This window comes from Brachionichthys hirsutus, chromosome 17, assembly GCF_040956055.1.
Source record: "Brachionichthys hirsutus isolate HB-005 chromosome 17, CSIRO-AGI_Bhir_v1, whole genome shotgun sequence".
Taxonomy (NCBI): domain Eukaryota; kingdom Metazoa; phylum Chordata; class Actinopteri; order Lophiiformes; family Brachionichthyidae; genus Brachionichthys; species Brachionichthys hirsutus.
In genome coordinates, this window is record NC_090913.1 from 7,007,660 (window position 1) to 7,028,572 (window position 20,913).

General features: G+C 41.1%; 2 protein-coding genes across 2 annotated transcripts; both read right to left on the reverse strand.

The window, feature by feature from the left end:
• Nucleotides 1-332: 332 nt before the first annotated feature.
• On the reverse strand, nucleotides 333-15,068 carry LOC137906876 (phosphoinositide 3-kinase regulatory subunit 6). Its single transcript, XM_068751171.1, is given in 20 exon segments — nucleotides 333-2,399; nucleotides 2,662-2,762; nucleotides 2,909-2,958; nucleotides 3,052-3,142; nucleotides 3,267-3,328; nucleotides 3,991-4,088; nucleotides 4,195-4,304; nucleotides 4,680-4,799; nucleotides 5,073-5,172; nucleotides 5,797-6,105; nucleotides 6,292-6,514; nucleotides 7,280-7,363; nucleotides 7,895-8,045; nucleotides 11,933-12,131; nucleotides 12,255-12,324; nucleotides 12,880-13,012; nucleotides 13,829-13,897; nucleotides 14,128-14,219; nucleotides 14,778-14,876; nucleotides 15,047-15,068. Coding segments are annotated over 20 exon segments (2,340 nt in total). The 3' UTR covers nucleotides 333-2,242.
• Nucleotides 8,929-11,533, reverse strand: LOC137906618 (eukaryotic translation initiation factor 4 gamma 1-like). Its single transcript, XM_068750907.1, has 2 exons — nucleotides 9,791-11,533; nucleotides 8,929-9,093 (listed from the first exon to the last, which is right to left on the reverse strand). Exons 1-2 carry the CDS (start codon nucleotides 11,531-11,533, stop codon nucleotides 8,929-8,931), a joined length of 1,908 nt encoding a protein of 635 aa, XP_068607008.1.
• Nucleotides 15,069-20,913: the final 5,845 nt, after the last annotated feature.

The window sequence follows — 20,913 nt, forward strand, 5'->3', positions numbered from 1 at the left end:
ATACTATAGGACAAGCAATCAGTGATGGGATATTAAAAGTTATTAATTGTTGGTATCTTTATACACCAACCATGAAAAGTAAAAGTGAATCAGAGGTCCAGGGATCAACACAACAATTACAGTTCTCTGTGATGAATAAAGACAAGTGACTTGTAGAAAAAGATGGATGACGTTTCACTCTTAATCTAAGAGGCGTCTTCAGTTCTTTTTCTACAAGTGTGGGTGACTATTCAACGCAGAGCTCGACCGTGATCTAACTGGAGGACTGAGAATCACGCACAACAAGGAAGAATAAAATAATTTCTCCTCAGGTCATTAATAAATTGGCCATTTATTCAGAAAGTTTACCCTCAAGGAGATATTTTTCAGAATTTATGATACATAAGATATTTGTACAGAAAAAAATCATTAATTTACATTTTGTTAAAAAGAAATTAAATTATGTCATTAGACAAAAACATGCACACGCTGTACTGATTTTACCCTGCCAGGCAAGCAGACACAAAGACATGTACTAACATGTAGTCAAGTTTTGATTTGCACATCTCTTTCTGTTTCTGAGGCTGTTGAGATCTTGGATGCTGAAGAGCATCAGCCACAAGCATCCTCAGCTTCAGTAACCTGGTGGGTACTATATAGCTTGTGATAAGTTCAGACATAAAAGCAATGCCTTTATCTTCTTCAGTATCAACGACTAATCCAGTAGCTGCGTTAAACTGATTTTTGTGTCTTAAGTCTGAAAACCTATTGACTCATAAGGAGCCACCAACCTTAAACTACATAAGCAATTTCCATTGAAACACATTTTCAAATCTCTTTAGTACATTTAAAAAAATCCTCACAGAGGATATTATATTTGAAGGGACTCAAACGATCAATGGCATAATCACAGGTATTAAACAGTGGCTGCATTGCAACAAGGGAAAACAACAACACTGATGATTTAGTGCAAATAGATGCAAGCAAGTGAACGAGGTTGAAACAGTTGAGCGTTCAATTTTAACTCGAGTCTCTCAGGTCCCGGACTTCATCTTGTATAAAGAGCACAGGACTCCAAAGACAAAGGAAGCTGCTGCTGCTTGATTTGCTGTCATGTTTGTGCATAATCTAATGAAGTAAAACACAAAAGTTGCACGTGCTCCATTTCAATGACAAATGTGTTACTCCAGCTTAAACACTGAACATCGCACAGTTCTAGAAAGTTTTACAAACACTGAAACGAATCTTAATGTTTATATTTGTGTAGCAGGTATAACAGGTTATGGGAATGATTCAACAAAGACAACAGTCAACTGCCATCGTAGACCAAACCTGTCAACACTCTGCACCTGCCAAAAGCTGACAAGTCAGGGCAATTTGTGCCTTTCATGCATGTGTGTGTGTGTGTTTGTGTTAATGCTGACGAGTAAAAAATTATACTCAACCCATCAATTCAGATTTTGCTATTTTTTTATGAACATAAACGTTTATAAGTTCTAAGTATGATGTCACATCAATAGTGATGTTTATATCAGACTGACATGTCATAGCTTGTTTTTTTCCCCCAGCTAGTTTCTTCCATGCATGCAAGGCTGATAGTTTTTTAGAACTATTCACTTGTTCACAAGTCAGGGAAGGATGGAGCGTGAGGTTGACGGATGTGCCGGTGCAGCCGCTGAGCCGATGCTCCCGATCTGCATTCCTACTCTCACCTATAGTCACGAGTTTTTGTGTCATGACCCAAAGGACAAGATCCCCGGATACAAGCGGTCAAAAAGAGTTTCCTCCACATCGAGAGGGGCCAGCTGAGGTGGCTCGGGCATCTATTTCGGATGCCTACTGGACGTCTCCCTGGGGAGGTGTTCCGGCCATGTCCCACCGGGAGGAGGCCTCGGGGAAGATCTAGGACACACTAGCCTGTCCCCATGTCTCTCGGCTGGCCTGGGAACGCCTCGGGATTCCCCCGGAAGAGCTGGAGGAGGTGATCAATAATTGTTGACACATGTACAGTATTTAACTTTTGAAGAAAGAAAGGAGGCAGGAGTTAAGTTGTGCTCTGAGTTGTGATGCCTTTGTTCCTGGTTATTCCACAACTGCTTTACGTGGTCCACTTGCCCTCAGGCTGCTTTAGATTTACAGCCTTTTTTTTTTTTTCATACTTGCAGTCAGTCCTGACTGATTGAACTGAAAGGCTTTGGTTTCAGGAGCAGCTCATTAAGATACAAACCATAAACCGCATGAATTCTTCAGTCTGTCCATGGTGTCAGGTGGTGATTCCAGTAAATGTGTTAATTGGTAGAGAAAGGTCTTTGTTCATGTATTTATTCAAACAAGCATCTTTGTCCTCTCCCAGGTTGAATTTGGTCCTCATTGCCTTGTGGGCACTGAAAAGAGGATCCCGACATTGGACAATCTCCAAGCTAGAACACAAAGATTTCAAGATTCAAAGTCAAGCCATTGGTTTATGACAGAAAAACCGTACATATTTTTCAATTTGTTGAAAAAGCCAATCTTAAAAATGTATAGATCTTGGTAGTTAATCGTTCAAAGATTTACTCCAAATTTAGCATACATAAATAGTTTTAATTGGCGCATATGTATATGTATGTAGCGGGTTTTCTTTTCTTGTTGGGGTCAAATCACTAACAGTACCAGTGGATTCTGGATTCTACACTCGCTTACCGCTGCACGTCTCTGTAGGTTCTGTCTCTGTCTCCGTCCAAGGTAACAATGAAAGGTCGACTCTCCAAAGTTTCAATCTTAATATTTCTGGTCCGAAACTCCTGAGAATTTCAGAAAAAAAGAATACTGAATTAATTCAATGAATACAATTTCTTGTTGTATAAACTGTACACATTCCATTAGTCATTTTCACATGAACTGTCTCTGCAATGGTAGAGAGAGATGTGCCCCCCCCCCCCAGACTCACCACAATATTGCTTTTAGATTTGGTTAATGTCAGTGTCAAACAGTCCAGATCTATGAGACAAATGCAGATATAGAAAAAGGAAGCATAAGAGGGCAATCATTGGGGAGCTTTTCAACTTGATCTTCTCAGAGCTAACACAGAACCTTCTTCTTTATTGGAGGGAATAGCACTGATCTGAGCACTTGATGTCCTGGTTGAGGTACTTATATCAACATCTCGACCACTTAATGTCACCTGGACAAGCACAAGCAAAGCATGTTAGTGTCAGAAACAATGAATGATTGGCTGGAAGGGCATTGGTTCCTTACAGTAATCTCATAAGGAAACACAGTAAAACATTTTCAAAGAAGCAACTTACCTTTCGGTAATTTATTAAGACAACAGCTCCGGATAACTCCCTTTGGTTCTTCTTCTGTCTGCCTGAAAGAGGCATATCTTTATTGCTGGCATGATCATTTACAGTTTTATATAGCAGCTCTTTCATCAGTAGTTTGCTCAGCAGCTAATACGTTGTACATCACTGGATATAAAGTAAATATATATTATGTTCCTGTTCTCTCTCCCTTTCTTTCTTTTGACTCTCCTCCTACCTGTCCTTGTGTCTCTCTCTCTGTCTTTCTATCTGCCTCTCTCTTTGCGACTTTCTCAACCCAACCGGTCAAGACAGATGGCCGCCCACTATGAGTCTTAGGCTCTGTTCAAGGTTTCTGCCTGTTAAAGTAAGGTTTTTCCTTGCCTCTGTGTGATTGCTCTCGTGCGACACGTTGGGTTATATCTTTTCCTGCACGTCTTTCCCTGCTGCACCTGTAAATGCCTTGAGATAAGTTCCTGTTATGATCTGGTGCTATAGAAATAACATTGGATTGAATTGAATATCGTTTTACACACATTCCATAAACATTTGATGTCAAGAGCAGTTCTCCAGCTAGGCAGCTCAGTTCTTCCATCATGCCATTCCATTTAACACCAACAGTCCCAGTTTGACTCTCATAAAATGACTATTTGACTGACAACCATGCAGTGACGTGCAGTGAGGTTCACGGCTGACTTCATCACCATATGATCCCTACAGAGTAGCACACCTGATCCACTTCTATTAGAGATCCATCTGATGTCAGAAAAATCCATTTCTAGATGGGTGAGAAACACATCTTCCACAGCGTTTGTCATGTTGGTAGATGTGATCTAATAGAAAACACAACATCACAAAAAACTAGATGCATTTCTTTAATGAAATCCAGGATGATGTGATTTTAATCCTCAAAAAACATACACATAAAATGTATCAAAGCACCTTAACAGAGTAGATGGCAAAGTAGACAGGCTGCTGACCAGTACGTATGTAATAGGAAATGGCATCAGACACAAAGGGGCCTTTGGATGTCGCTGGGTCGGCCTGTGGTTAAAGCAGATAAAAGACATGAAATCAGTCACCTGCTTGCTATGTAAAATAATAATTCTGCTTCATTTGTCATTGCTGTGTTTCAAAGTGCTGTAAAATATTCCAATAACTTGAAAAGTTCAGAAGCAAAGAAGATGTAGCATGAATTTGATAAATGCACTGACAAAAAAGAAGCAAGAAATATCACATTTATTTCCTCCTCAAGCCAAATAGTTTTCTTGCTACTACATTTTAATGTGCAGCCTTTAACATGCAATGTTCATATACAAGTCTGTCTCTTTTTTCCACCCACACTCATAGTAAAATGTAACATTTTAGGAGAGTAAAAAGGTTTTTGCGTATGATTTGATTTAAATAGTATCATCCCACCTCTGCCATCTTGGGAATCATGGCGCCTAAACTCTTGATGTTCGTTTTGTACCATGGGTCCACCATGCTCAAGTAGGAACCAAGAGTGCAGGGGTTCTCCTTGGAATTAAGAAAGGTTTCCTGGAGGAAAATAATAGGGAATACGGAGTGACCCGTAACCCAAATTCAGATAAGCAGTTGAAAACGGGAATGAGAAAAGGATTGCATCTTATCATGGAAGCAAATTCATGGCAAATTCATGGGAAGCATTTAAATTTACACACAATGAAGATAGTGCAATATAATTTTTTGCAAACTGATCTAATGATTCAGTAGAAGCCATTTGTTGTAAAGCCGGCTTCCACACTTAACACTTAAGTCCAGTGTTGTGTTGGCAAGAGGAATGTGTCTTACCTTGACAGAGGACATTGGTGTTGAAGCACTGGAAACAGGAATATAGTAAAACTGAACGTTGACTTTCATTGTGAGAGAAAGTCTCCGATATTCCGTTTTCCTGCACATATAAACCACAGACAGACAAATGGACAATTCCAGCAAAACGGTTTTAGTTTAGAGCATTTGACATTTGAAATTGAACTTATTGTGAATGAATAGTCTCTGACTAATTCAGTTAAAGTAGCCAAATGTATTTAGTGATTAAATGATATACTTCATACAGTACACAAAAAATTAAAATAAAGTGTGACATGATACCATAAAAACTAGATCACACTCAAGAGCCCTTACCAATATACACTACTACTATTACTACTACTACTACTACTGTACTCTCGGCTTATCCCGTGAGGGTTCGCCACAGCAAATCAACTTTCTCCACTTCACCCTGTCCTTTGCATCAAAATGTTGATTCTATTGATTTTTACAGCAATTCCCCCCCCCCCCCCCCCCCAAAATGTCATAATACATTATGCAAGAATGACAGCAGCAAATTATTTAAATTAGCTACCTAAAAAGGGGACCCAAGTTAAGTTTCCATTATTTCACAATTTACTGTCTGCTGATGCTGAGTTACAAAAATACCATTCTACAAGCATAATAATAGGTTATATATCAAGCAATTTATTCTATCAGATTAGTCATAAACAAATCTGCTAAAAAAAATGATGAGCACTCTTACTTGTAAGTGTAGTATTGCTTGGCCAGGCGGCCCAGTACCCTGTCATCCCCCATGACCACTATCTTGGCAGTAAAAAGTCTTTGCTTTTTGGGGAAAGGGCTCTGCATCGTGTTGCTTCCGGCCCTCCTCTGGAGACTTGCCCCTCTTGTTTCCCCCCTTTCTCCACTTCCTCCTCCTCCTAGGTTTGTGGGGTCATCGAAGGACTCCTGCATCAGCTTCATACCGTCCTTCATAGTTAGTCTGACCTTGATACCTCCACGCCGTGACAGCTTTGATGATTCTGACTCGCTTGGAGATGAAGACGTTTCACTGTCACACACAGGTAAGATTAGACAAAGAAACCACATGAACCAAATGATCCCATGATCATGCCGTTGAGCAAATACATGAAAAAGTGCCCTGCAGTAAAGGTTCATCCTGAGGATACATTTGATAAAACCACATGAAGCTAGCAGTAAGCCTTTCGTTCAAGCAAAGTATTGGTATGAGATTTACCTTTTGGTTCGTTCCCATGATGTGCTCCCGCTGGCATTTTCCAGAGATGATGAGGGGTTATCAGCACTAGGGGGCAAGTCTCTTTCAATGCCGCTGTCATTGGACAGGACAGAGAGGCGAGTCATGTCAGATGCCAGCATGTCAATGGGAGCCTCACCCAGCACAGGGTCCTCCTGATCCTGGCTCAAGGAGCCGTGTGGAAGCCAGTTGGTCAATTCCTTTCCTGTAAACAGTTCAACATACATCACTTACATGTAATTCAGAGGTCAACAATCACATGCAGGGCAGGCACAGACATGCATGCAGACATGATTCCTTGACCTTTGCGAGGGTGTCAGATTGATGCATTTTTATATATATTGTGAATGGTTAATTTTTAAAGAAAGAAATGCAGCTTTAATGAGAGTGGGCATAGAATAAATGCTATATATTGTTAGCTGTAAGAGTAACATTGATAGTGTCTGTACATTACTAATATCTTCTAACTTGACTTTAAAGTCGCAACTTTGGTTCACAAACTGCTGAGATTCAGATCACAAAAAGGCCTTGTACGAGAGTATTAAAATAGTCACTTGCAGTAAAATATGAATTAAGAAGATGTAAAAATTGCTGCAGTGAATTTTAATGTGGAATGCATCAAATGATTTGTAATACCTGGGCTACTTCACTGTGAGTTGGAACAAAGATGCTTGGTCTACTTTTACACAACAGTGATGGACCAGGACAATCGCTCACATTTAGGACAATGTTACTGTTGGTGTGCATGTTCAAACAGCCTCATTCTTCTATTTAAGTAACCTCCATGATGAGCAATGCTAAATTTAATTCAAGCAAATTATCTTAAATGGCGACTGTTAAAGTAATAATAATAATTTAATAATTTAATGTTTGTGGTATTTCTCTTGGTGATTTGTCCTTTGAAAAAGTCGTGCTGATGAGTTCCCTCGAGAGACCCCGCCCCAAAAAGAAGTTATCCAGAGTTCCTCACCAATATCAAAGTCCTTCAACAGGTAGAAGCTCATCTCTGGGTTGGGAAGAATGCAGTTGCACAGTGGTCCACCAGACAATGGCTCTGTATTACGCACAAACACACAGAGTAAGAGAGATAGGAAGAAAATATAATGCTTCAAACAAAACAACCCTACTACTGCCTCTCTTTCTGCAAACAGGTGGATTCCCTCTATCGCCGAACTGGGAGGGGACAGAAGGTTCATATGATGATGCATCTATCATTAATAGTGTAGAAAATAGTGGATGCTCAGAAAAAACTAAAAATACAGACAGACTGTTATGTTTTTTTTGGCGGGGGGGGGACAACAGTGGCTACGTCACTGTTCCAACTCACAGTGAAGTAGCCCAGGTATTACAAATCATTTGATGCATTCCACATTAAAATTCACTGCAGCAATTTTTACAGCTTCTTAATTCATTTTTTACTGCAAGCGACTATTTTAATACTCTCGTACAAGGCCTTTTTGTGATCTGAATCTCTAACTTGACTTTACAGTCAAGTTAGAAGATATTCGTAATGTACAGACACTATCAATGTTACTCTTACATCTAATATCACTTTACAACTAAATGTGAAGGTGTGCTTTTGCACCTGAGTTTGTGGCACCAATGATCTCGCGGTACAGCTGCTGAAGGTGCTCCCTCTGAGATCCGCCCTCCCCCCCTCTGCTGCTGTCTTCGGTGCACTGTTCGAGCAACTCCAACACTTTCTGAAAGTATGGCCGCACGTCTTGGCCCATGTCCTGTTCCGAAATACACAAACACGTTCCTGAGCGTGATGAGGTGTGACTTTAGGATCAGAGCAAGGACACATTTCCATGCCATAGTTTAAAGATAACAGACCTTTATTGGGGATATTCACACGAGTCATTCTGGTCTGATTGACCACTAAGGTCATGCAGAAGTTTCCTATACACAGGGATCATTTGTCATTTGTAACGGCCTGAATTCTAAAAGATGGCACTCACGATTGTGCAATCAAATGGAATATTAAATATTAAACTACTAACATTGAGAGATGAATGACTAGCTGATAAAGTTAATGTTATATATTGCTGCATGTTTAATCTGGTTGTTCTAGACGGAAACCTTTGAGGATTTTAGAGCGATTAACAATGGAATTGTAGGACATTAATGTGTTTGAATGCTTTTGATTTGATGGTTATGGTTTAATGAATGGGAATTATGGGGAATTTCATTACGTTAAGGAGATACAGTTATGGGAATGTTTATGACAGGTGGAAGCTGTTGTATACTATGTATATCGGCTATGATCAGGAGTATCGATCGAGCGGTGGGGGGAGGACATGCCCCCGCCGACCTGTTGATGGAGCAGGAGGCCCTGCTGGAACGTCTCACAACAGTGACGTCACACATACTACAGATAAACATGGGCTTAGATTGGCTGGGGCAAAGTCCCGCCTTCAGGGGACGGAATGACGTGTGACGAAGCAGGAAGCGTCTTCATTCCACCATGAAATGAAATGAAATGAAATGAAATGGAATGAAATAAAATGAAATGAAATACTTTTATTAATCATCATCTGTGGACACACACAATGAAATCGAATTTTCACCCTAGAACAACGGGCCCCTTGAAACAACCACACACTGTATCAAAGGGCCCTAGCACACGGAGAGGGAGTAGGGTGAAGGTGCCGCCGTGGTCGGCGCACCTAGAGCCGTTAGCGGGGACGGTGCCTTGCTCAAGGGCACCTCGGCAGTGCTCTGGAGGCAGACTGGCCCTTCTCCAGTCACCAGCCCACACTCCACATTCCACCAGAGCTGGGACTGGGGACCGGGGAACCATAAGGCCCCCATGAGAAATGTGGTGGAATCCCAGCGCTGATATCCGAACTAACTGTACTGATCTGTTTGTTGTATAAATGTCTTAATCTTATCCCACCACATTCTCCTCATTGAATACGCCCACGGAACAAGAACCGGAAGAGGGGTTAGAAATCCCTTACAATTTCTATTTGTAGTATAGTAGAAGGATGAGTCCTTGATGATGTCCTCGTCGTACAAGGAGTCAAAAAAACATCTGGAGCACTTTGTGGTGTGTCATCGGACCTCAGGCCACGTTTTGGACACGGGTGAAAGAGAGGGGCAGAGCCAAGTGGCCTGATGTCTGATGATACAACAACAAGGTCGATCATTGACCTCCGGCCTAGGGTGTCCTGGTGCCACGTGCACTTATGTTCAGCCCTCTTCGGATGGTGAGTCCACCGGGCAAACTGCTCCAGATATTTTTTTGGCCCTTGTACGATGTGGACGTCATCAAGGACTCCTAATTTTGTAATTTCAGATTAAAACCACTAAGCTGTGGTAACACACATGATCGCATCTTAGCGGGATTTCCCTTTACATCCTTAGTGTGGTGTGTTACCACAGCTGTGGTAACACACCACACTAAGGATGCTCAGACAGGGAGGACGACCAACAGTCCAGAAATGGCGATCAGCAGAATCATGCATAAGCAACCCACAGTCGTAATGTTCATGGGCAGCTCCCTGACATGCTCAACCTGCTCAGAAGCCTCCACCACCTGCTCAGAAGCCTCCAGCAGCTGCCCAGAAGCCTCCACCACCTGCTCAGAAGCCTCCACCACCTGCTCAGAAGCCTCCAGCAGCTGCTCAGAAGCCTCCACCACCTGCTCAGAAGCCCCCACCACCTGCTCAGAAGCCTCCAGCAGCTGCTCAGAAGCCTCCACCCATTGGCACTCAGCTGATGGAGGCATCAGCTGCAGCTCATCCAACATTTCCTTGTCACTGACAACCTTGATGACATCTTGACCCTTAGGTAAGAATTCAGTCCAGTTCAGGCCAGCCTCTGTCCATATAGCACTGACCTTTTGAGGTGTAATTTCATAGCAAAGGAGATAGATGATTTCTACCAGCAGCATGACCTGCCGGTGTGGCACACAAGGCTTTGAAATCTCCCCGAAGAGCTGGGCTACGGCAATACCCACTTCGTGTAGCATGGGGGTAATGATCTCAGCAAGGTTACGCCAAAAGAGAGGTTTATCTTTGGCCACGCCTTCTGCTGCCTTCACGGTCTCTTCTAGTCCTTTGTAATATTGTTGTGATGTCAGTGTCTTTTCCTTTAGAAGATGGTGCAGCAGCAGACCCATTTGCTCCCTGGCCACAGTGCTGCGGTAGAGTGTCATACGTACAGCTTTCTGTACAAACACGTAGAGCAATGAGGGAGTGTTGAGTTCTGACACACGTTCTGCTGCCGCATTCACGTCTTTGATGCGGAGGTATTCTTCAATAATGGCCTTTGACTTATTTTCTACCGGCCCTGCATTCAAGCTAGATTTTGATTGTGAAGGAAGAGGAGTTTTGGACTTTCTGCACCCTTTGTTCTTTCTGTATCCACTATCGTTGTATACTCTGTTCTCTTCCATCTCTGCTTCCTTGTGGATCTGGTCAATTCTATTAGGCATCCAGTTACACCCTTTAAAGTCCAATACATCTTCCAGCATGAAACGGATTCTGGCTGAAGTTTTCCTCTCTGTGACAATATTGTACATCTGGGCGAAGTACGAATCCAATTGCGGTTTGTCACTGTCAACGTCCAGGGTTTTGCCAGTCACTGAGAGCAGCTTGCAGAGACACTCTAGAGACACCTCATCCTGATTCTTGAGTAGTTCACAAACACAATTGTGAATGACTTTTGCTGCCAATATTTGTACGTTGAAGAGTTCACCAATAAACCATAAGCTGCCTAGTGAGCGTTGGCGGACCTTGTTTCTGGCGTCCTCCAGTTCTACCTTAAGGTGAGCACGCTCGTCTTCATTTATGGAAGCCTCTAACTCTTTTTTCTTTTCAAAAAATTCATTTTTATGTAGGACCTTTTCAATCTCTTTCTGGCATTGATCGTGCAGAAGAGTGCGGAACTCGACAAAAATTCCAGGCTTGTCTGGGTTGGACACATTCAAATCCATAAGGCATTGGCACATGGTGACACAGACCCCAGAGTACCTGGGATCTGAGATAGCCTTCTCAAATATCAAATCAGTCACTGCCTTAAGCCTCTCCTCTGTGTCTATTGCCAGCTCTATCACCTGCCTCGCCAGAGCCTGTAACATCCAAGGTGTAAGCATGTTGAGGATACAAGAGAGACGACTGAGCAGCTCTTGAGTCTTGACTTGCTCAGCACCCTCATTACATTTGAGAGCGGATGCTTTCACAGAGGGTTTCCAAGGATGCTCAGCCTTGTGGAGCATTTTTCTATTTAATGCTGTTGTGTTTGGCTTCAATATTGAATCACCAGCCATTGTAAATTGTAGTAATATTGTAAACCATATACGCGGCTGTTTTTTTAGTTTTTTTATTCCTTATATAACCTTGGTCCTTTGATGTACATTTGCTTTGATGTTATTGACTTTTGGTTGCCCGATATGCTCGTGTATGTTATCCCCTACTTTAAGCCATACATGATGGCTGGCTAATCATGTATGGTAATAAAATCAAGATAACTAAAGCAAGTTGCGTCAAAGACGGTCAGTGTAATTGCAGCCACAACCATAGACAGGTACTGTTTAATGCAATGGTCAAAATAGACAACTCGAAAAGAGAAAAAAATATAACAACATGGTAAAACAGTACTGTGCAGTCCCACTGACCTTTAGGGCTTTTGCTAGTTGCTGACCATGACACTGCTTTGCTCCTAAAGCAGCCTGTATGGAGTGCTGGACCACATTACACATGTGATGTACCAGACCTAGGGATCCGCCTGATTCTGAAGCATAGCCTTCAGTATCAACAAGCAGGAATTCTCCCAAAGAGCCAGAGAAGACATCTGGGTCAGCCAGGACAAAGACCCTGCAGAGATTAAGTCAATGCACGATGTGATAGACAAAGAAAGCAGCCTAACTGCATGCAGAAGTTTGAGAAACTACAATAATAGTAATAAGTCCTTGAAGGACATGCATATCGGTGACTCACCTCTCCTGGAAAGGATAATGATCATTTTTTAACCTCTGTTCTGCTGTGAGCATCCTCTGGTACAGCAGCCCTACAAATGATGATTAATGAATGTTTGCATACTGCATATTATCTATTATCATAAGTGACTGGCTCCAAGGGTCTCTACAATTAGTCTGTGTCAGCCTTTAACTATATCTACACCTCTGGTATTTCCAACTGTTGGGTTTGGCTACATTTACGCATTGGTTTGATTTAGATATTGTCTTTGTCTTGCCTCTTTCCCTTTTTTTTAACCATTTCTTGGATCTGAATTAAGACATGTACAATATGCTTCCAATGACAACATTGTGAGTCATACTAGTGTAGTTGATGAACGACTTGCTTGATCTGTTTTAAGTGATTGTTCGTTCAAGCAATTTTATTATTATTATTGGATTTATGTTTTGGTGGAAAATGACAATAAAATCAAATTATCATGACAAAAGCTATGCAAGCAAATGTTGCAGTCAACACCATTTAAAATGTGTGTTGCGTGTAGTGTGGCATGGGTTTAAGGATGCCACTGATTTTGCAGTCCTAATAGAAGAAAAAAAACCTTGTTTCAATTCTAGACTGGATTGCCAAACCTGGAGTTGAAACTTACCTGGAGCAGACCGTTCAGATTTGATCTGTTTTGTGTACCCATAGCTGACATTGCAGTAGGGATTAGGGTATGTCAGGAGTCTCTTGCAACAGTCATAAACCTGCTTGTACAACTCGTCTGGAATGTAGGCCGTCTAGAATATCAACAAAACACGGCACAGGTTAGAATAACAACCACGAGTTTTGTTTTACAGCCAATGAGTGCCTGTTATCATTCTTGTTGCTCAAATATAACGAAAAGCTAAAGGATGGGCCTAAATGGCATTTTAGCCCCATAGAATATGTTGTAATATGACTTATGGTTGGGTTTAGATAGACATCAATGGCATTGAAAGAGTTAAAGATTTGCCGCCCGCTAATTTTCTTCCATTAAAAACCCATTTCTTCCTTCCTGCTGAAATCCATGACATTAATTACCTTTAAAACAATTTACAATGAACTAAATGCTACTCAAATCAAAATTGTCATCCATCTCATGATTTGGATGACCACCAATATTTAGAAGAAAATAAACCCCTCACTGAAATCATGTCATAACTTTATTAATGCTGCAGACGCACACACACAGATATACAACCAAATGAAAAAATATGACAAAACATGACTTTCTTGTAAAAACATGTTAGTCTTGGAGATGTATTTTATTTTAGACAGCAGTGTTGCTCTGCAAATGGCATCATCAGGCTTACCAGATATACTTATTCATGGGCCAGCACATTTTCGATGTTAAAATCAGTTTTAAAAAAATACCAAGATACAAAGAACAATTTATAACATTTTGATGATGATCCAGATCACCACGTGGATGTGTAAATCTAAAGATGAGGGGAAACGAGCTGCTTGGCAGAGGCTTGCGCTCTCCAAGTGCTTTTCTAGTGTTTCCAGAATCACGAACAATTTCTAAATGTATGGACTCATTGATCAGAAAGTTAAGGTACAGATCACTGTACCTGAATTATGCCATACATCAATGTGTGGAGCAGGGGGATCAAGTTCTGGTGAGAGTCCAGCTTCTCAGCCTGCGTGGAAAACACATTTTAACACAACCAAATGCTTATCGCTACTACAGTACATGTGAAATAACTGGACAATTAACAGAAATTAATCCACTTATTAATTGCCGATCACACAATTTATAGCACAACGTTTTAAGTCTAACATAAGCAGTCTTTGGTACACACAATCACACATTGCTGATAAAGACGTGATCAAATTAGAACTTAAAATTGCCCATAGTGAGATCAAGCACCTTCTCCAGCTCTTTTATCAGCACCCGCACCAGAGAGAAGCTGCTACCGGGACTGTTTTGAACTTTTTTATGAAGCGACCATCTCAGCATTCCTGCGCAGACACACAAGTACACACACAAGTCATTAAGGGATGCAATATTTCCATAAGGGTAACACAAACTTGCTAAATGTGGCACACATTTCCCCAGTGCAGTGCTAACCCACAATAGATGTGATGACCAACTGAACAGCAGTCACACTGCTGACATGCTGAAAAATGTGCAATTAACACCATTAAGGCTGATGTCACAAATCAATGCAGGGTGAAAAGACTAACAGGTCAAAGTGTTTAATACAGGAAAAAAAGAAACAAAAAGTATTTGATAAGGAATAAAGTTGGTACATAAACTAATATATTTTGAAACTGTGAATGAATATTTATGAGCATCATAAAGTTGTTCTTTGTTTTTTGCTAATCAAAATCTTATTAGAATATCTATATCATAAAAATAAAGTTAAGCTCCAGTAAATAAAAAGGGAAAAGTTGCTGATAAGATTGCCACGCTACCTGTGAGCAGAGCGAAAAGCAAATGGATACTAAGCTGCATCAGACCCGGGGAAAGAAATCTCTATGTTTTAGATGAATGCATGGCGGTAGATCATATCATACCTTTGTTGAAGCATTCTAAGTCCATATCCGATTTGCTGTCCAGAACACCCTTGAGGCTTTGGTAGAGCACTTCCTCAGAAACTGTGGGGGGGCCGCCAACTGACAAAAAAAAAGTGAGCCAACAGGATTTAAGACTGAATATGAAAAGGTTTTCTTTGAAGTAAGCACGTATGTATGCACTCGAATACACTCAAATCAAAAACGACCTGAAATAAAATAGAGACGTGCTTCCAATTGATGACAAACTATTTACTGTGTTTGTTTTCTACCTGTTGGCTCCATGCTGCTCATACTAGCTGGTTGACACCAGGTTGCCATTCTGGTAACGTTTCACATGTTCTGTGGGTCTGTGAAGAATAATCAGAATGAGAAAACGGATAGGCCATGTCAGAGACATTCTGACAGGTCTATGGTCAAAGTTTAAGTGTTTCTTTAAGCAGGTGTCGCGCTGCCTGACGAGTCGTGGAGTGACAACTCGTTTATATTTTTGACAGCAAAGTACAAAAGTACACAGACAATAATTATGATGCCATTCATAACTCATGTCCCATCCTTCCTATTCTCAGGTGATCTGACAATAGATTCACCTCCACCAGCCTGTCTCCATGCACATGTGAAAAATAGTGTGTTTCATGCTAAGGAGGTAAATATTTTTTTTGTGTGTGTTTTAAGTCTAATGCTACAACAGGGAACACACACGAATGACTAAAGGAGCCGCATTCCCACATGAATCTGCACAAAATAACAACCTCAAAACATTCCAACAACATACAAACCCCATGAAACTGATCAGAATAAACAAAATTCCTTTCAGTCACTCTGAAAAAATGTCCATAAGCACCAAAACTCAACTCATCCCTTTTCTGTTATGATATCTACCAGCGAAAGCTGCTAGTGAAACCTACCTGCTTCAGGTAAGAACGAAATGGTGCTGCATCCACATCCACACAATAAGCTCTCTTAACTGAAACCTTACGCAACAGGCAAATAAAGAGGGAGGGAGAGACAGAGAGAGAATAGTGGAAGGAGAGAGACGGGGTGGGGGAGATGGAGCGAGTGAGACAGCAAAAAAGAGAGAGCGACTTGTGGTCGTAACGTCAACTCAATGCTGTGTGTGTGCGTGTTAATAAATTCATTTATTAACTTTTGATACATACTTGTGATTCGTTTTTAGGTCTCCACAGCCTTTATTTTATGTACATTTTGTTTAAATATCTGGCTAGTTATCAGGATTGGGTCAGACACTTTAGGTCTAAAAAGTGGTAAACATGACTCACTACACACAAACACTGTGCAGGTATATTCATGCAAAAAGCACATGTACACTCACTGACTTTTCTTCCTTGCAGATGTGCAAACTTGCATTCCGTTTTAACCTCTCTGACACAAGCCACAGATGCAGTGTAGGAGCTGGCACACACACACACACACATTTCCTGTCTACCAGAATGAGTGGGCAGATGACATCCTATATTTAGACAGGCAGAGGGACACCCAGATCGACTGCACGGGTATAAAGTCACAGAGATACTAAAACAAACAGATAAAAAGACAGACGACTGTCACAATGCTTAGTTTGGTAAAACCAGAGTCTCAAGAATGTGTTTAGTTAAAAAAGTCTCTTTAGCAAATCCTCCCAAACCAAAAAACACGTTTGGGGGCATTGTTCACCATTCCATTTCTTAATGGTGATGGTTGGTTATTTTTGCTGATCTCATGTATTTGTAAAATATATACATTCATTGTTTGCTCAGCCATATGAAAAACTCAGCAAACATCTTCCCCTACTATTTTATCAAAGCATGCGAGCGTTCAGGGAAGCAACGTACCTTACATTTTACTCATATCTAAACGGGTACTGAGGCTGCATACCAGTGAAACAAACTTCCCCTTGGTATTTATAGTTTACATTAAAACAGTTCTTAATCCAAGCTTCAGCTATGAAACACGGCTCTCAGCATCATCCTCATGCAGGTCGCAGAGTCTCAACTGAGCGCTTGAGTCCCTTTAGGCACGCGTCAGAGATCTCAGAAAACAGGAAGGACCTGCCAGATATGTGGAAGTGCATTCATAATGCACAAGGGATGTGGGTTGTAATTACATGTGTGTGTGCGTTCGCTTGATTGGAAAAACCCAACCCAGGATCGCATGGAGTCTGATGACACAGAGGGATCTTCAGAAAACAAGTCCAGAGTAACAGCAGTTGGATTTTCCAATGCGATAAATCATTCAAGCTTACACAAGTGTACAACAGGTTTAGCATATATATTTTTTTACCCACCTTGAGAAGATAACAATAATGACACTTCACAAATATGTTGAACACAGCATCTTCGGTTATCTCCTCTGGGTGGAGCACATCAGGAAAACCCCCAGGGTTTACAGTTCAGCTCTGAAACTTTAAGAAGCACCGTGTCCAGCCAAAGGTTGGTAAAGTGAAGCAGGATATCGACCAAAGGGGTTTCCTGTATCAACATGCTGAACAATATGAGGAAGTCTTTGGGATCCATGAGCGTGTGTTAGTGCATGTGTGTGCGTAACTACTAATGATGCACAATGTTTATGTCGAAAAAAAATGTATCACCTACAAACTAAAAATGAAATCCTAGTAAACTAAAATGTAATGACTGTCTCCACTGAAACTAAACAAGCCGACGTGTTGGTTTCACCTGCCTGACCTCTGTCCCGCATCTCCGCTGTTATTCAGCTGGCAAACAAACTACTTCAAGAATTCAGTGAGGAGATATTAAAACTCTGTGAGCTGTAAGATCTTTCACATCCTTTCTCACTACACATTTACTAATTTTAGTCGGGCGAAGCGAGTCAATATCAGTGTCATAGTGTGCCTGCCTTCTCTAAATGTGCCATTTCCTTCAGGAGATGTTCTAAATGGAACTTCCAATCTCGAGAAAAAAACATGGCACGACTACTGGGAAAACCCAAGTCAACAGCCGTTCTCAAAAGGGAAGTACACGCATGAAAACTGGCTTCAAGTCTCACCATTTCATTTTAGGCATCCTTGCCTTTTATAAACCTCTCCAATCAGCTCTATGAAACATTTGAGACACTTTCCAACCAAATATTCAACCATTGACACGAATGGAAAAACAAACAGTCTTCTTGTGGAGACACATTCAGCACTCCTGTGTACTGTCCGTTTAACCAGGCAGCGTCCTTTATTTAGCCTGTGGGCATAATGCGCTGCTGTGAACTTTCACTGGCAATCACTGGATGGAAAATGATCCAAGCGCCAAAAGAAGGCGCTCAGAGTCTGTCATTCAGACATGAACCACAACACACAGTTGAGTTCTAATATGAGTGCCAAACTCTTTTGTGGCTTTTAGGTTATCAATGATATATTGGAGAAGGTGAGCTACTTTGGCAGATGTTTGCACTCTCTGGGAGTTTTCTAGCATGCCTTCTTTATTCTGTTGTGCCTGATAATGGTGAACGTGACACACTAAAATAGTTTTTCATCTGACTGAGCAAATCAGGAATGTATACATTTTACAATTACACGAGATCAACACACGCAACCAACCCTCATGCACAATTAAGAAATGGAACGATTCGCACCGGCGACGCATTCGGGGTGTACCCCACCTCTCGCCCGTAGTAAGCTGGGTTAGGCTCCAGCAACACCCGTGATCTGTAAGGCGGATGAAGCGGCTTTAGACGAGACGATTGTGAAAATGGATGGATGGGTGGATGACTCACAACTGCCCAATTGTGAAGATTGTCATCATTTCAGATCTAAAATTCTACTCATAAAAAAATGCATTTTTGTCAAAATTGCTCACTGGCATGGACTGCATTGCAAACACTGTATCTGGTTTGTCAATGACTGAACATTGGAATGAAGCTTTCTGCTGAGCACTTTGTTTTCATGGCACCATTGTAAGCGACTAATCTTAATCAGGCCATGTGAACTGAGCTGAAATGGTCAAAGGCTCCACTGAAGCATACAAATCTTTAATCAACACAGCCTTCAGACTTCGTGCAGTTTGTTTAATGGCGTTTCCCTGAAACACTTTCATTCCCCAACCCCAAAGAGAAGAGGAAATTACAAAGCATCTTTCTTAGTTCTTTCCCCCATGCAGTCTGATAAATTGCCTCACACATCCACAATCTACTTTCTTCTCTGAAATCATGGTCAAACATGAATTAATTGTTAAGCTTAGAGTTTCCCATGAAAAAGACAAAGATTATCAAAATTTACAATCACAAGGAAACACCAACTTGGGTATTCCTGCTCATATAGTTTCCAAACTGCTTCTTCTCGTCAGACACTAAATACTTCCTCATAGCATGCCACTAATTTACAGTCACAATTGCTTCTGAACCACAAACACTGACCTTAGCTTATTTCCGTATCTAAAAATGGATCAAGTAAATTACAACAGAACACAGATTATGAGGCATCCAAACATTAGTCCAAATCTTGCCTTTATGGAATACTTAAAGAGCTTTGTGCTGAAGTCAGTCTTGTGCAGGTGAGCTTCATGGTTTAGCGGCACAAATAATCAGTCTGTCCGTCCATCAATCCACGGATCTCATTTTAACATAAAATGAGAGAAACAATGAGCTACAACATCACTTTGCCTTTTGCCAGAGAAACCAATATTGAAAGTTGCTATTCTATTCCAAAAAAAGTCAAAGTTGGTTTCTGTTTGCTTAATTTACAGCAGTCCCATCTAAGTCAGGTTATTTATGCCTTCATCTAAAGAAGTAAAAGTCGAAGTAGCTTGTAATCAATGTTCCCTCTCTTTACGAATAAAAATCACAATTTACACAATCTCAGCTGTGAGAGTCATATCATTAAGCTGCATCACTGTGTGGACTGAAAATCATTTTTCTCATCATATATAACTGTAGAGTATTGCTGTATTATCATGTTAAAAACAGTTAAAATAATAATAATAATCTGTTTACACCTCATATATATATATTAAATCTCTATGTCACTGTTCTCCTTGTGCCAAAGAGCTGACAAGAACAATAAATAAAAATTGTTTTGCCCCCCCCCCCCCCCCCCCTGGGCATTTTGTGCAACGCAGGATGCTTCTGCACCTTTAAAATAAGAATAATTATAATAGTAATAATAATACTAAGTCCATGGTTTGTTGTATTGAAAATGAACAAAACAGGTACATTGTAAAAGAGTACTTATGATGCTCTCTGACTGACTGGATTCATCAAACATCCCCTTCAGCCGAACTGGTACCAGGAAGCTCGGATGTAAAACAAGGAAGCTGGAGGAAATAGGCCTGTGCTCAGAAAGCCAGAGCTTCAATCAGATGAGGCAGCGTTATCAAAGCCCTGTTATTATCTCAGGAGGAGGAGAAGAACAAAAACGCAGTCGCTCCGGTTTGCCCGCGTCACAGAGCAGAGCGCAACGCGCTTGGCTCTGAAACCGTCTCCGTCTGTAAGTGTGATATTTCACTCAGGAGTTATACAGTGTGTCTCACGTCACTGCCATAGGTCAACTGCGCTGGAGCGGAAGCGCACGTCTGTACTGTAGTGTAGACAGTCAGATAGCGCAACGCGTAAACATCATCAAAAGGTCCCCTCTCCTTTGCGTAAAAAAGTGATTAGTGTTAAAAAGAAATCACCATTAACTGTCGCGCCTGTGCATGAGCGCACATACTGCACAAACAGCATGATGAGCAACATTTAATAGAAGCCATTTATTTTATAATTCATCGATATTAACTTTTCCCGCGAGAAACTAAATCCCAAACTATTAGCAACAGATATAGATAGTTTACAGTAGTTATAAAATATGTCTTCTTTCGGATAAAGCTCACCTGCTGATAAGTTGTCAGCGCAGCTCCATTCACCGTCTGCGAGTCTGACGCTTCTCTCGGCTTCTGTCTGCGCACGCGCAAACAAGTCCGCACCGAAAGCGCTGCAAGATTTCTCCGAAGCGCAAAGAAGCGCACAAACGGGAAGGAATTATTCAAAGACAGGTTAGAGAGGACAGAGTCATGAATCTGAGTGTATTTGTATCTTTTTTATATTTTGAGTATTTTTATTGTCTCCATTATTATTAAGTTCACTATGTTTTAATTCCGTTTTTTGAGAAGCCATCACGGCTTATCTTATCTTTTCTTCAACTTCAAAACATACATTTTAA